Here is a 15,714-nt window from a genome sequence, read left to right on the forward strand (position 1 = left end):
CTGGGCACTCACACCAAATATAACCAAAGATGTTCCTGTCACTCAGGAAATTCTAGGGTTCCCGGCACTCTGTCTCAAGAACCAGGAGCAGGGACCATCTACTTCTTTTAACTGGTCATAACCAGTTAAATAAATTATCCATATTCATACTTTGAATTATCGACGTTCATACTTTAGTTCATACTACAGAGACATTAAAAAGTGAGGTAGGCCTATATGCATTGGTATTAGATAGTCTCAAAAATAATAAAAGGCACAGGGCAGAATGTTTCCATTTGAGTAAAGTAGTGAATGTATACACGCACCCTTATCCGTGGAAACACACAGAACGCCTCTGCGAGGAGACACTCAAAACCAGGAGCTGTGGTTGTCTTTGGGGAGGAGACTGGGTGCCTGGGGTGGAGGAAAGCCTTGTATGTTTTCTAGACCAGTGGTTCTCAACCTTCCTAACGGCTCGACCCTTTAATACAGTTCCTCATGTTGTGGTGACCCCCAACCATAAAATTATTTTCGTTGCTACTTCATAACTGTAATTTTGCTACTGTTCTGAATCGTAATGTAAATATCTGATATGCAGGATGTTTTTTCATTGTTACAAATTGAACATAAAGCATAGTGATTAATCACAAAAACAATATGTAATTATATATGTGTTTTCCGATGGTCTTAGGCGACCCCTGTGAAAGGGTCATTCGACCCCCAAAGGGGTCGCGACCCACAGGTTGAGAACCGCTGCTCTAGACCCTTTTGAACAGTTGGAATATTTTAGGAAGTTTGTGAATGACTTAAAAAATAAAAACAGCGAAATCCTAAAAATAAATGCATGCCAACATTGGGTCTGAGCCCTGGATTCTTCTTGTTTGAAAATGTTAGTGATTCACATTTACACCATAAAGCACTTACCAAACATTACCTCAACCTGTGAAGCAGGCAGGAGACGTGGGTTAAGGAATTATGCTTGTTGCTTCGCAGGTACTTGCTTATTTGATCACTGAGAAAACTATTACCAGTTTATTATAAAGAAAACAACTCAGAAGCAGCCCATGGAAGAGATGCATAGAGCAAGGAAAAGACCGAGACTCAGAGGCACAACGCAAGAGCCCCAGTCCTTGCCCAGTAGAAAATCAGAACTGAGACTGGAACTCAACTCTTTGCTGCTCCGCAGTTGCCTCCAATAAGATAAGGTACTTGGATTACAGATCACTTATTTTGTTTCCCCAGCGCGCACATTGCTCCATGTTGCTAAAGACTTGGGAGATAGGTGGGGTAAGAAGCTAGAGTCTCGACCTGGGCTTTCCAGTACAGTAGCTGCTAGGCACGCAGAGCTGATGAGCACGTGAAATTGCCTAGTCCAAACTGATGTGCTCTACGTGTAAAATACACGTCATATTTTGAAGGCTTAGTACTTAGTATGTTAGGATGTAAAATAGCTCATTAAGAATCTTTACATCGATTATACATTGAAATGGTAATTTTTGGACATATTGGGTTAAACAAAATACATTATTAAAATGAGAACGTAAAAAGAAACAGGTGAAGTTAATGTGGCCACTAGAAAACTTAAAATTACATACGTGGCTTGCAGGTGTGGCTCGCACTATATTGCTATTGGATAACACCGGTTTAGACTTTCACTCCTCCACCCTTTTGAAAAAAAAAAAAAAAATATATATATATATATATATACACACACACACACACACATACACAGTATATATCCTTTTCCCTTGAGGGTATTCCACTTTCTCCCCTTCTCAACAATGTGCGCGCTCTGCCCTCCAGTTCCAGCATCCCCATGGACAATTCATCCAGCACCCTCTTCTACAAGAACATTCTCGCTCCATCTACCTTGCCCTCCAGTAAAGCAGCCTGCTCTGACCACAGCCTTCTCTCTTTCCTGTTAACTGTTCAATCTCTCCCACTGGCCTCCTCCATCCTTCTACCCGATGATTCCCTCTGCTTTTCCCAACCCTCACCCTCCTTATCCAGCCTTGGTTCCATCGTCTTAAGCAGTCCTTCCAATTCTTTAATCTCCATTGACCTCTGTCTTTTCATCAGATTTGCCAGGTAAATTCCCAGCCCTGGATCGACCACTCTGCCCAAACCTGAGCAGTCAGCGCTGCAGAAGCATGCCCCAGGGCAGACACTCTCCAGAACAACAAAGCCCACTGTTTCCAGTGCACCTTCAGGTCACCAAAATTCAAGAGGGCCCTCCATACTGCCAGTCTCACTATGTTTGTTCACATAAATTTACTCGTATTTTTCCACAGTTACTAAGACAAGATCCCTCCCGTTTCTTTGTTCTCAGTAGATGACTTTCACTTCCTGGGACACTGCTGACCAATCTCACCTCCTTGAAACACCCTGTGGCTTCTGGGTCACCAGTGGCTTCTGGGTCACCAGAGCTCCTCTCTGACGGTAGAGTGGACACTTAGCAGGCGTCGTGAGAAGTCTGCTCCACCCTTCTCCCCAGATGCCAGGAAGGCAGGCCTACCTGCCTGTGGGAGCAAAGGGTGGCAGAGGAGGGCAAGATGCTGTCCGGGGAAGCCCTGGGAGGGCCGCCGGTGCATGCTCTGTGGAACCGAAAGACCCAGGTTCTATTTGGGCTGCACACACCCTAGTGGTGTGACTGGGCAAATCCCTTGACCTCTCTGGCCCACCGTTTTCTCATTTGCAATTAGGGATCGTCATGGTTTGCAGTCAATGATAATAAAAACACAAACCAAAAAACATGTGGGTGAGAGAGCATGACAGGAACAACTCCAGGGGACAGAGGAGCTCCCTCCCCCGATTTCTCACCCAGAAGAAGTCCCGATTCCAGCCTCACTCCATTCAATGAGCATTTGGGAATGGAAGCGAGGGGGACTAGCATCTGTGGGGCACCAACTCAGCGTCACCTGCTCCACGTGGAAGTCCATTATTACTTAATTTGGCGCCCAACCAGCTCAGCCCAATCTTTTCTCAGAGCCCCTGCAGAGTGGGCCTTCGGAACCAAGGAACCGGTGAGCTAAGTAATCCGTTTGCCCCCTCCGTCCTCTCTAATGCTAGCACACAGCATTTCTCAACATTTAGCTGCATCAGAATCACCTGGAGCCCTTGTTCAAACACCGTCGCTGGGCCTCAGCCTCAGTTTCTAATTCAGTGGGTCTGAGATCAGGCCCCTTTGGAAGGAGCAGGCGCGCAGGCATCATGCCCCTAGGTCTGACTCACCAGCCTCCAGCAGCGTGTGACATGACAGATAGCTCACTCAAACTGAGCTGTCAGATTGAACTGTCAGTCTACCTGACATACGGAAATAATTGTACTTCAAGATCACTGGAATCCCATCCCAAGTATGCGGAAGGTTTGGTTCATGGTGGGAGGAAGAGCAGGTCTGGTGTTCTGCTTCTGGGCATGGCTCCTAAGAGATGTGACCCTGCCCCGCAGTGAGCCTGGGGCAGGGATGATACATTCGTACACCAGGGCAAACAGTCCACGGAGCCTCACGTTGGGTCCCCTGGCCCAGGCCTGGGGCCGAGGGACCCACTTCTCCCTCCTGATTCTTCGGCACGAGCGTAACTATTCTGCACCTTCCACCTATGATCCAAGACCTTCCCAAGTCGCATTCCTTTAACTGTTAGATGACTTATTTGATTGAATATGAAGAAATTGGCATGAGTTGAAAAACCTGGTATTACTAGAGAATTGTCACCCTGCTACTGGCCCAAAGGGAGAGAAGATGGCCACACTAAGTGCTCATTATTTCCTGCTGTCAGAACTCTCTCTTTCCCTGCTCACCCGGCCTCCTCCTACTTTGCCTTCAAGACTTCTTCTTCAAGAAGCTTCTTCCCAACTCCAAACTGAGCTAAATGCCTTTCTCAGCGTTCCCAGGGCATCTGACCTCCCTCTGTGCCACGTGACACTCATTGCAGGGACCATGCTGAGCATCGCTGGCTCCTGGCTTGGTGTGTCTTACACAGCAGGTACTCAGGAACTAATTATTGAACCAAACCAAACTTCAAAGCAAAGCAACCTTGTCTCCTGTCCTGATCCTGGTGGGAAAGTATCTATAGCAGGGGTAGGGAACACCTGGCCCACAGGCTGCATGAGGCCCACCAAATCATTTGGTTTGGCCCTGCCAAGGCGTTAGGGTTGAGTTCATTAAATATGTGAGCAAATACAGCAGGCTAATTTTTAAGTAGATAATTTTGCATGGCCCGCAAATGATGTTATAAATCTCCAAATGGCCCTTGGTAGAAAAAGGGTCCCCCACCCCTGATCTATAGGTTTGTCGGGGTGAAACCACAAATAAGACACAGGTGAGACTCTACTACACACAGTGGTGGCAGTCTGAGAACAGAAGGGGGAGAAACAAGCTGTTTCCATATGATGAGCCTAAAAGAGGGACATGGAAATGGCCCAGTCTGGGAGCTCTCTGCCTGTGGCCACACATTAGAAACACCTGAGGAACTTAATGTGAAACAAAAGAGTGCTGGGTCCTGCCCTCAGAGATAGCGATTTAACTGTCTTGGTAGAACATGGGCATCTGTAGGTCTTACAAGGCCCCCCCCCCACCCCCCCACCCCCACCCAGGTGGATCTAACATGCAGCTTTGGCTGAGAAGCACTGAGCCAGCCCACCCTCCTTGTCCTGTGTGCTAGGGGAAGGGAGGTGTCCTCATATATAGGGCTTACCCCAGGCCCTTCCCCTTCTGCCGGCTGAGGTTCCCCAGGAAGCCCCAGAGCAGCCGAGCTGACCCCACCCCTGGGATACACCCCAGCAGGGGGAAGACCAATGTGCTTCCTGGACCCCACGTGAGCAAGGAATGTCCTGTGCTCTCTCTGCAGTCCAATGTGTCAATTCCCCTTTGCTCACAGGGCTGATGGGTGCCTTCCCAGCCCAGCAAACCAGTTATGGGAGAAAATCATTCTCCAACTTTCAACCTGCCAATCCTGCCTCTCTCCGACTCCCAATTCTGCTGGGTAAGTAAATAATTTCCTGGCCCAAGCCCATTTTCCAGGAAAAAGCCATATATGGACAGACCAGGTCCTGAGAGCACTGGACTATAAAAGGTGCAGTGTCAGTGGGGTACCAGTTAAATCCCAGGTAATGCCTGCTAAGGCAGCACCCCACTTGCCCTTATTTTCTCTAGCATGTCCAGACCCAGCCAGGCCGCAAGATAAATAGTGCACCTTGCAGTGTGCCTAGAATGCGCTTCTCCACCCAGTCCTGCTGAATACACTTACTCATCCTTCAAGACTCAGCCTCACCTTCTTCATGGAGCCTTTCCTACTCCCCAGGTTGGCTGCCTCCTGGTGACAGACAGAAGCTACACACATTCTCTCGGGAGGGACTCAACTTCAGTCCCAGCCAACAGAGATTACAGCAAAGCTGTTGATTTGTAACATGCATCCTGACTTTAGACATAAAAAAATGTATAAGTCTTACAGCGAATGAGATGTATGGGTGTCCTTAGGTCCTGGGGATAATGGAGAAAGGAGGGCCTCCTGCCTACAGCCCCTTCCCAGACGAGCAGGGCGCATATCAGGACTCCTTTGAGATCAGGAACGAAGACATCTGGGTGACTCTTTGGTTGAAGCTACCACTCCCTCAATAACTTCAATTTAATCCTCCAGGCATGTGTGTGTGTGGGGGGGGGGGGGGGGCGGAGGGGGAAGGGTGCAGTAGGCGCCTGTCAGCCTGGAAGTGGTGCCTGCCTTCCACGTCCTCCATATGAATCACTAGCACTATACTTGTCACCCTGTAAGAGGGGTCTGCTCTCCCCCAAGTGAGGGCTAAACACTTAAAGCTTAAACATCTATTACAGTGGTTCTCAACCTTCCTAATGCCGCGACCCTTTAATACAGTTCCTCATGTTGTGGTGACCCCCAATTTCATTGTTACAAATTGAACATAATTAAAGCATAGTGATTAATCACAAAAACAATATGTAATTATATATGTGTTTTCCAATGGTCTTAGGCAACCCCTGTGAAAGGGTCGTTCGACCCCCAAAGGGGTCACGACCCACAGGTTGAGAACCGCTGATGTATTAGGAGGAGGCTGGCTAAGTAAAAATTAGCACATTTGCCCTAACCGGTTTGGCTCAGTGGATAGAGCGTCGGCCTGTGGACTGAAGGGTCCCAGGTTCGATTCCGGTCAAGGGCATATACCTTGGTTGGGGACACATCCCCAGTAGGGAGCATGCAGGAGGCAGCTGATTGATGTTTCTCTCTCATCGATGTTTCTAACTCTATCCCTCTCCCTTCCTCTCTGTAAAAAATCAATAAAATATATTTAAAACAATTAGCACATTTATGTGATGACATAGGTATAGAGGTTGAGAGGAATGAGTGAGATCTCTGCCTATCAACGCAGATAGAGCTAAAAACAATTGGTGTAAAAACTAAGTTGCTGAATAACCAGTTCGGCATGATTGCATTATTGGAAAGCATCCCCCCAAACCACTTTGTTTGGTGGGTACATTTACAAGTTAATCTGCAAGTTCAGTGCAGAACGAGAGCACACTTCATCTGTCTGTGTGTCATCCAGGTCCAGTGGAGAGCCTGGTGCACAGTAGGTGCGCAGTAAACATGTGCCAAATTGGGTGGCAACACTGGTGACCACTGGGGCCTTTTTCTGGATCTATGAATCTGGGCATCTCCCCAGGGGCTTCAAGGGAATTCCTCCTACACTGGGTCTCCCTCCCCTTCCCAGCCATCCTTCTCCCAGCTAAATCCAGGACCCATAGCTCCATTCAGAACCGGCAGCTCCCAGCCTGTTCCCTTCCTCCCCAGACCCAGACTGAGCCCCCACTCTGTTCCTCTGCTGGCTTGGGCACTGGGCTGGGAGCAACTCAGTGGGGCCAGCTCCCCCTGGTAAAGTGGGGGTGCTAAAGGACACTCATGTGTGTATTCATGTATATGTATGAGTATGTGTGTATGTTGGGGTAACAGGCTGCTTCTCAGAAGCTGGGGTTGGAACACAAGAAGCAAGCTGACAAGGACCCAGGCCATTAACTAAACTTCCCTGCTGTAGTCTCTGATCATCTGCTTCTAAATGAGAGGGAGCACCAGATACTCACAGCCCTGATGGCTAACTTACCATGTTGAGAGGTGAGAAAGGAAATGAACAAGGGTCCTAGAAAGACACTCAGCTTGGCCTGCTGCAGGAGGCCTGCCAGCTTTCTGAGTGGACAAGCTTTTAAATCAGTCTTAGTCAGCTCAGGCTGCTATAACAAAATACCAAAGAAGGGGGAGCTTCAACAACAGACACCTATTTCTCACAGTTGTGGAGGCCGGGAAGTCCAAGATTAATGTACCCACAGACTCAGTTCCTAGTGAGGGCTCTCTTCCTAGCTTGCAGACAGCCACGTTCCTAATGTATCACATGATGGAGGGGCAAACTCTGGCATCTCCCTCTTTTTATAAGGACACTAAATCCTATCATGGAAGTTCCACCCCCATAATCTCATCTAAACCTCATTATCTCCCAAAGGCCCCACCTCCAAAAACAGCACATCCTGGGGGTTAGGACGTCAACATATGAATTTCAGGGGGGCACAAACACTCAGTCCATAGCAGTCCATGTATAGAGAAAACGCTTCAGATGCAGGCTGTCTGTGAGTTTGTGTTTGTGGGGTGAGCTTTAACAGAACTTCAGTGTAAGGGATGAACATCAGACTTTCTGGGTGGCAGCTTTTGACAGAGGCTGAAAAGGCAGAAAATGGAGGGAGCTGGTGAGAGGGAGCCCACTACATCATCAAGGCTGGCCCTGAAGCACGGGCCTCTTTCAGGCAGGTGTACTTCCATTCAATGACTTTTCAGGTCGAGAGCCTGGCTGGCACTGGGTTCGTGCTAGGGACCAGAGCTGGAAAGAGTGCCTGCCGCCTGGAGCGTACAGCTGTGCAGGAGCCAGATACTGAGTGGAGAATTGCAAAACTTGTACCTGTCCTCCAGGTTTCGCACGTGCTTCCTCTTTGTCTAGGACACCCTGTCTTCTCTGGTGCTCCCGTTCACCTGTCATGTCTCAGCAGGTGTAGCTCCCTTTGAGGGGCTTTTTGCGGCTTCCCTAGTCTGATGTTCAGTCTCCCAGGGCTCGCCACCCCAAGCTGGCTCTCCTGATTCCTTGTCTGTGGATAAGACTGTGATCCGTGCTAACTCCAGTACCCACTGTGGCCTGCTTCTTGCAGGAAGGCAGTGCTCTGAATGAGTGAGTGGATAAATGAATTAGACACTGTGGTGAACGGCAGGCCCTTGGAAGTCAGGGAGAGCTGCGCAGATGTGGCCTGAGAATGGTGGTTGGAAATATGTGGTGGAGGGTTGAAAGATAATGGAAGAGGTCACTGCAACTCCAAACACCTACCCACCTGATGGGCTCCCAGCAGCGATTTCTTGCCCCACAGACAGCTAGATGCACATGCCTTACGCCAGTTTTCCTGGGCTTCTGAGATCTGCAGCTTCCAAAGCTGATCACTAGCCAGAGAGGCATTACCGTCAGAAGTGCTAGATTGCCGAGGTTTGAATCCTAGCTGCTCCACTGGCTAGCTGGGGACTTTGTGCACCTCTCTGTGCCTCAGTGTCCTCACTGGTGAAGCAGGGATAAGAGTAGCACTTATTTCTTACGGTGCGGAGGGGACTAAATGACAGAAGTCAGTCTTGTCAAGTCCGAGGGATGGTGAATACCTCGGGGCTTAACAAGTGCTGGCTCCACCTACTGGTCCTCCTCCCTCCAGTGGCCCTGCACTGGTCACTCTTTAAACCTCAGCTGACTAATCCGTAAAATAGAAATAATAATAACGCTAATGATTAAACCGGAAAGCAAGACTGCCTTACAGTCTGTTGTTTGTGTCTATAGGCGAGTTTGTGGGGCTGTGCGTTGCCTCCAGTCAGGGGGTTTCCAGTGCCCACGCTCCGCTCAGTGCAGAGGCTAGATCACCCTGCACTCAGGCCCAGCACCCAACCCTTGCAAGAGAGTCTGTCTGAGTGAGCCAGTAAGATGGGGGGGCGGGGGGGTGGGGAGCGGGAAAGGGGAGGGGGAGGGGGAAGGGTCCTAGCAGTAGGGGCGGGGCCCGTGCGCCCTATGGTCTCCGGCAGCTCAGGCGCAGGCTGGTTATTCCAGGAAAAAGAAATGAAGCCGGACGGCTTCCGGCTCTGATAACGCCCGGCCGGCGCGGCGCTCCCCAGAATTGTCCCAGGGGCTGGCCCGGGGGCTCCGCTCTGCCCGGGTCCCTCTGGCCCCGGTCGGCGCCAGCTCCAGGCCGCGCCCAGCCCCCGGGAGGGCCAGCCGAGGTGGCGAGGGCCGGCGGCTGGGCAGCCCAGACACCCCAACCCTCCCTCGCCCCGCCCAGCCCCGAGCTTACTCTGCAGACAGCAGGCTGCGGCCAGGCGGAGGGCGAGCAGCCCCAGGGAGATGCCGCGGTGCTCCCTCCTCCGGCTCGGTAGAGGCCTCATGAGCAAGCCCGGGAGGCGCGCCGGGCATGGGCTGCCCCGCGCGGCCGGCTGTGCGCCGCCGCCGCCGCTCCTGCCTGCCCGGCTGCCTCCCGGCTCCTCCTCCTCTGCTCCTGCGAGTTCTTCGGGCCAGATGCGGGTGAGCTAGCTGGTTGTGCTCTGGTTGAACCAGTTCCCAAGGATTTGGAAAGAGAGAGGAGAGGGAGAGAGACAGAGAGAGAATGGGAGGGGAGGTGAGGGGAGGGAGGGGGAGAGAGAGAGAGAGAGAGAGAGAGAGAGGAGAGAATGCACACGCTTAGAAGTAAATACTGGCAAACATGGAGCAGTCTCCTTCCGTTCACACCCAGTTGACTGGTATCGATTCAAGATTCGCTGGATGCTGGGTGGCGGGAAGGAGGGAAAGTACTAGCTGTTGCCTCGGGACCAAGAGGGACCATCTAATGGCTCCACGGGAAAGGAGAAGGCTTTTAGGAAACTGAAATGACAACCTGAGGGGAGAGGAGGGAGAAGAGGGGAGCCAGGGAGCCCACAGGCAGGCTGGCTGCTCTGGGTGGAGCCTTTGGACAGTGATGATATACTCATCCGAACCCATCTATCCACCTAACCATCCACCCATTTATTCATCCATCATTCATCCACCATCTGCCACTCAAACTTCCAATACCCACCCACCATCCATTTATCTACCACCGTCATTCATTCATTCATTCATTCATTATCCATCCATCCATCCATCCATCCAAGAAGAGTTCACTGAGAGCCTCCTCCTTATTTGCACAGGGCCTGACACATGGTAGATAGAGAACACTGATGGAATGAAGTACTAGGCTGGCACAGTGTTGGGGATACAAATATGAACAAGATAGGAATGGCCTGTAGTGGGTTTGGTTCAGTGGATAGAGCATTGGCCTGTTGACCAAAGGGTCCCGGGTTCGATTCAGGTCAAGGACACGTATCTCCGTTGCAGGCTCCTCCCTGGCCGGGCCCTGGTCGGGGCTCGAGCAGAAGGCAACCAATGGATGTGTTTCTCTCACATTGATATTTCTCTCTGTCTTTCCCTTTCCCACTCCTTCTAAAAAATCAATGGAAAAATATCCTTGGGTGAGGATTAAAGCAAAACCAAACCACAAGATAGGTATGGACACCTCTTTAGAAATCCTAGCAAAGGGTGGGGCTGGAAAAATGAGCAGCTGCTGTACAGTGCATATATCACTTTGATAAGGGAGACCAGAATGCTATGGAGACTCAAAGCAAGAGTACCTAACCCTAGGGGAGGGGGAAGGAGCACAGGGTGGGAGAGGAATTAGTATTGGTCCCAGCTAGTCATGAAATTCTGTGTGTGTGTGTGTCATGAAAGTCTATTCCAGTTTGATAAAACTAGATTTCCTAGCCTCCCTTGCAGCAGGGGGCAGCAGTGTGATCTAATGCTGGCCAGTGATGTTTAAGGGAAGCCTCCTTGGGGTGTTTCTAGGTAGGTTTTTGTTTTCCTGAAAATAGTGACGGATAAGGATAGGGCTGCTCCTCCCTTTTCTTCCTGCCTTGAACACAATGATAATGTTTAGATCTGTGGTTCCTATCTTGCATCCGTGAATTTGCATGGATGAGGACAAAAGCCATCATGCCAAGTAAGGCGGTGGAGCAGAAAGATGGAAAGATAGAAGAGCATGGAAGTCCAGAACATTTCCCTAGCTCCTTCTTATGGTTCCTAAGGGGGACTCTGCCAATTCTGTGAATTTGCAGTGAGGCTGACAGTGGCGGTACCCTGCTGACAGCCACAGGGTGGATGGTGAGGCAGGTTGACCAATCAGAGTACACTCTTCACCAGCCAAAGTGTTTGGTTCAAGGATGGGCTGGTCTTCCCTGGGAATTACATGAGGCCATTGTTGGGACTTCTAAAATCAGAGGATAGGAGGAACCATCTTGACTGTCATGTGCAGAGGCCCTAAATTAAGAACGAAGCCGAGATGACACAAATGGCCAGGAACTGAGAAGAGAGATGGAGCCCCAATGACATTGTGTGTCTGCAATTCTACACTTGCCTTTTCCAGTTGTGATCAAATAAGTACCCCTTTTTGTCTCAGAAAATTTACGTTGTATTTCTATGACATAAAATTGAGAAAGTCCTGATTAATACAGGTGATCTTCCTGACGTTTTTCTGTTGTTTTTAAAAAAATATATTTTTTATTGATTTCAGAGAGGAAGGGAGAGGGAGAGATAGAAACATCAATGATGAGAGAGAATCATTGATTGGCTGCCTCCTGCACACCCAACACTGGGGACTGAGCCCGAAACCTGGGCGTGTGCCCTGACCGGGAATCAAATTGTGATCTCCTGGTTCATAGGTCAATGCTCAATGAGAGGAAGGGAGAGAGAGAGAGAGAGAGAGAGAGAGAGAGAGAGAGAGAGAGAGAGAACCATCAATCAGTTGCCTTCTATAGGATCGAACCCACAACCCAGGTATGTGCCCTGACTGAGAATTGAACCAGCAACCTTTCGGTGCAACCAACTGAGCTACGCTGGCTGGGCGACATTTTTCTGTTTTCTTTATTCCATGTAAGGGGATTCAGGAATCACTTGTATCCATTTGTTTATTCATCAGATTTTTATTAAATCTGCCCCTGTAGGCCTGCAGCTCCAAAGATGAATCACTCATGGCTCCTAGTCCCAAGAAGCTCACAAATGAATGGAGACAGAATGATCCAAATTGAGAAAGGCGTTCAGGTATACGGCTCTTCCCGCTGAGGCCAAGGAACAGGAAATGGGCTGTATTGCTCACTGTCATATACCTGGCACCTGGCACCTGGTAGGTGCTTAGTAACTATTTGTTAAAGAAATATATGAATGAGATAAACAGCCTGAGAGATTTAAGAGAGAAGAAAGAACTTCATGAGATAAAGAGCTACTGAAAGCCAGCTAGACTGACTCAGTGATGCTATGAGTTCTTATCCTACTTCTGTCACCTACCAACTCTCTGGACCTCTGAGGGAGTTGGACTGTGCCAGAAATGGTTAACCCTGTCTGCACATTAGAAAGAAAGCACCATGCCTTGGGCCTCACTCCAGTTCAATTGAATCAGATTATCGGGGGTGGGGGGTGGCATTAGAGTTTTTCAAAATCTCTCTAAATCAGTGGTTCTCTACCGTACTAATGCCGTGACCCTTTAATACAGTTCCTCATGTTGTGGCGACCCCCAATTTCATTGTTACAAATTGAACATAATTAAAGCATAGTGATTAATCACAAAAACAATATGTAATTATATATGTGTTTTCTGATGGTCTTAGGCGACCCCTGTGAAAGGGTCATTTGACCCCCAAAGGGGTCGCGACCCACAGGTTGAGAACCGCTGCTCTAAATGATCTCATGTGCAGCCATGATGGAAAACCACCACTCCAGATGAGTTAGAAGCTTCTTGTGGTCATGCTGCTGACATTTAGATCTGAGTTTGTCAGATCCTTTCTTTAGAGTAGGATTCCATAGAGGGGAGTGTTAGACCCCCAGAGCAAGGACGATGGGCCAGGTACAGAAACTTACCAGGAAGAAAGCCCCGGATGCCTAGCAAGGGGCAAAACTGGGAAAACAAGAACCTTGCCCCAGGGTAACCTATCCTCCCCTAGCATATCACTGGCCATGCAGTTTGGACCCCTGATCTTTGATATTGCTGGTCAGGTGACTTAGCTTCCCTGACCTTTTCCTCTCTAAAGATAACGTCAAGGCCTCAGTTGTATTTCAGCTCCGGGACCAAAAAGCAGCAAAACCAGACAAGTGGCGCCAGGAGCTACATTGACTAATAACCCTTTGCCCTGGCACCGACCAATCAGTGGAGACCACGACCCTGAAAGCGCTCCTGGAAAGCTAATGAATATTCTATTAAGCCCCTCCCCTGAGACCTCCCCGAAAATTTCCACCTGGAAGAGAGAGGTAAATACGCTCAGGACAAAGGACTAGTTGGAGCTCTTTCTCCAAGGAGCACACCCGTGCCATTCTCCCAGTCATGTATCCCACAACCTCTAAGGGACCCCATGAGACTTGCAGCCAGGGGAGCAATGGGCAGCGTCAGCTCCTCACGGGCTTACCCCCGAACCCCCCGTTCTGTGTGTAGCCCTTCCTTTGGAGAGCCCCACCTCCCATCCCCTTTTTCTTAAATCAATTCAATTTTCTTTAATCACCGTCTGAGATGGTTATTTAGCCTGCCTGCACGCCACCAACTTTAACGTCTCAGGGAGAATTTATAGTTTTAGTTGTCCTTCCCTTCCTCCATCCTCACTTCCTTTCTTCCTTCTTCCCCCTCCTTTCTTCCTTCTCTTCCTTCCTCCCTTCCTCCATCCTTCACTTCCTTTTCTTTCCCTTTCAACAGCTATTAATTACCTGCAAAATCCCAGGCATGGCACTAGTCTGATTGAAGCAGAGAGGAGGGAGTAGGAAGGAAGACTAGAAAAGTAGATTGGGGCTAAGATTTGAGGAATTTATGTACGAAATACTGAGGATGCTTGTGTTTGCTAAAAGGATGTAATTCAAGATTCACACTTGATCTGAAATGTTGGCTTCTCCGCCCTCTGTTCTTCGGTACAGTGGAACCTCAGTTCTCAAACTTAATTCATTCCAGAAGGTTGTTTGAGAAGTGATTAGTTTGAAAACCGAATAATTTTTTCCCCATTAGAAATAATGTAAATAGAATTAATCCGTTCTAGAATCCCAAATGATTCCCTGTTTTAACCTTTCTTGTATACAGTACATGTCTAATGGACTGTTTAATCTATAAAGAAACACTTCTTTTCTTAAATTTATCAAACCACCCCCTACTAGCCTTAAAGGAATCACTTCAGCACCGGTTCCAGGGGTATCTTCCAGATAAGTATGTAGCATCTTTGCTTTTTCACATATGAAATGCTGTCACTGGCTAACTGCTTTTTATTTACCCAAATCAACAACAGTTTTTCTACCTCTTCAATTGTCCCATTGTTTATTTATCACCCTTAGCAACATTAGCACTCTTGATGAGCACTCTTGATAGCCTCTTTATGTTTTAAAATTGTGCTAATGTAGATTTCACCAGCAACAAAAGCATTCTCTCTTTTGTTTGTTGCCTGAGAGATGCTTATTGTCAAGCTGAGGTGTTAGCCTGAAAGGGTTATCAGGTCAAAAACCAAAGTTTGGTTGGACAACAAAAGCATTCTCTCTTTTGTTTGTTGCCTGAGAGATGCTTATTGTCAAGCTGAGGTGTTAGCCTGAAAGGGTTATCAGGTCAAAAACCAAAGTTTGGTTGGACAACTGAAACATATTTTCTGGAATAACTTGGCCAAGAACCGAATTGTTTGATGGCAGACATTCGAGAAATGAGGTTTGACTATAACTCTTCTCACTAATCAGCCATTCTGGAAAAAAAAGAAAAGAAAAGAAAAGAAAAAAGAAAAGAAAAGAAAAGAAAAGAAAAGAAAAGAAAAGAAAAGAAAAGAAAAGAAAAGATAAAAGAAGTCCTGGCCGGTTTGGCTCAATGGATAGAGCGTCGGCGTGTGGAATGAAGGGTCCCGAGTTTGATTCTGGTCAAGGGCACATACCTTGATTGCAGGCTCCTCCCAACCCGGGCCCTGGTTGGGGTGCATGCAGGAGGCAACCAATGGATGTGTTTCTCTCTCATTGATGTTTCTCTCTGTCTTTCCCTCTCTCTAAAAGATCAATGGAAAAATATCCTAGGGTGAGGATTAACAAAAATAACCCACCACCCACCAGTATTTATTTTCTCAAGACCTCAGGAGCTACTCTTCACTCCCAAGATAAGCAAACGATGTGTTTATAGAGTCCTGACTTTATGACTGCCGTACATCTTCATACAGTTCTCATTTTTGAGGACAGTCCTAACTTTAAATATGCTAGTCCATTGTTCTTGTAAGTACATACGAATCTGTGAGACCAGATATGCTGGTGTTTGGTTCTGCAAAATTGGTCACCACCTTTAGTTGACATATAGTAGTATTTTTTTTGTGGATTATGTAATTATGGGTAATAAAAAAAAAGTATAAGTTACATACAATAGAATGCACCGATTCTAAGTGGTAAAGTGAGAGAGTAGAAGAGGTATGTGTAGGGGGAGGGGAGAAAAAAGAAAGTGAAGTGGGGACAAGGAAGGGAAGATAGGATGGAGATGGGAGAAGAAGGGCATGAGGAGAGGAAGCACCCAGCCAGCAGGCAGCCTAGGAATGGCCCAGGACTGGAGGGAAATGCATTTGCCATGAGATCTGTGCCTGCTCTTGGTAGGCTGATGTCCAGGAAGTAAAGCTGACTTGT

General features: G+C 48.3%; 1 protein-coding gene across 1 annotated transcript in view; it reads right to left on the reverse strand.

Moving 5' to 3' along the window:
• Positions 1–9,457, reverse strand: part of VSTM5 (V-set and transmembrane domain containing 5) — a 21,213-nt gene extending 11,756 nt beyond the window's left edge. Inside the window, exon 1 of the mRNA XM_006092769.3 lies at positions 9,341–9,457. Coding sequence (XP_006092831.1) covers positions 9,341–9,431 — 91 coding nt within the window. The 5' untranslated portion in view covers positions 9,432–9,457. The remainder of the gene's footprint in view (positions 1–9,340) is intronic.
• Between the last annotated feature and the right edge of the window lie 6,257 nt (positions 9,458–15,714).

This window comes from Myotis lucifugus, unplaced genomic scaffold, assembly GCF_000147115.1.
Source record: "Myotis lucifugus unplaced genomic scaffold, Myoluc2.0 scaffold_104, whole genome shotgun sequence".
NCBI classification, from domain to species: domain Eukaryota; kingdom Metazoa; phylum Chordata; class Mammalia; order Chiroptera; family Vespertilionidae; genus Myotis; species Myotis lucifugus.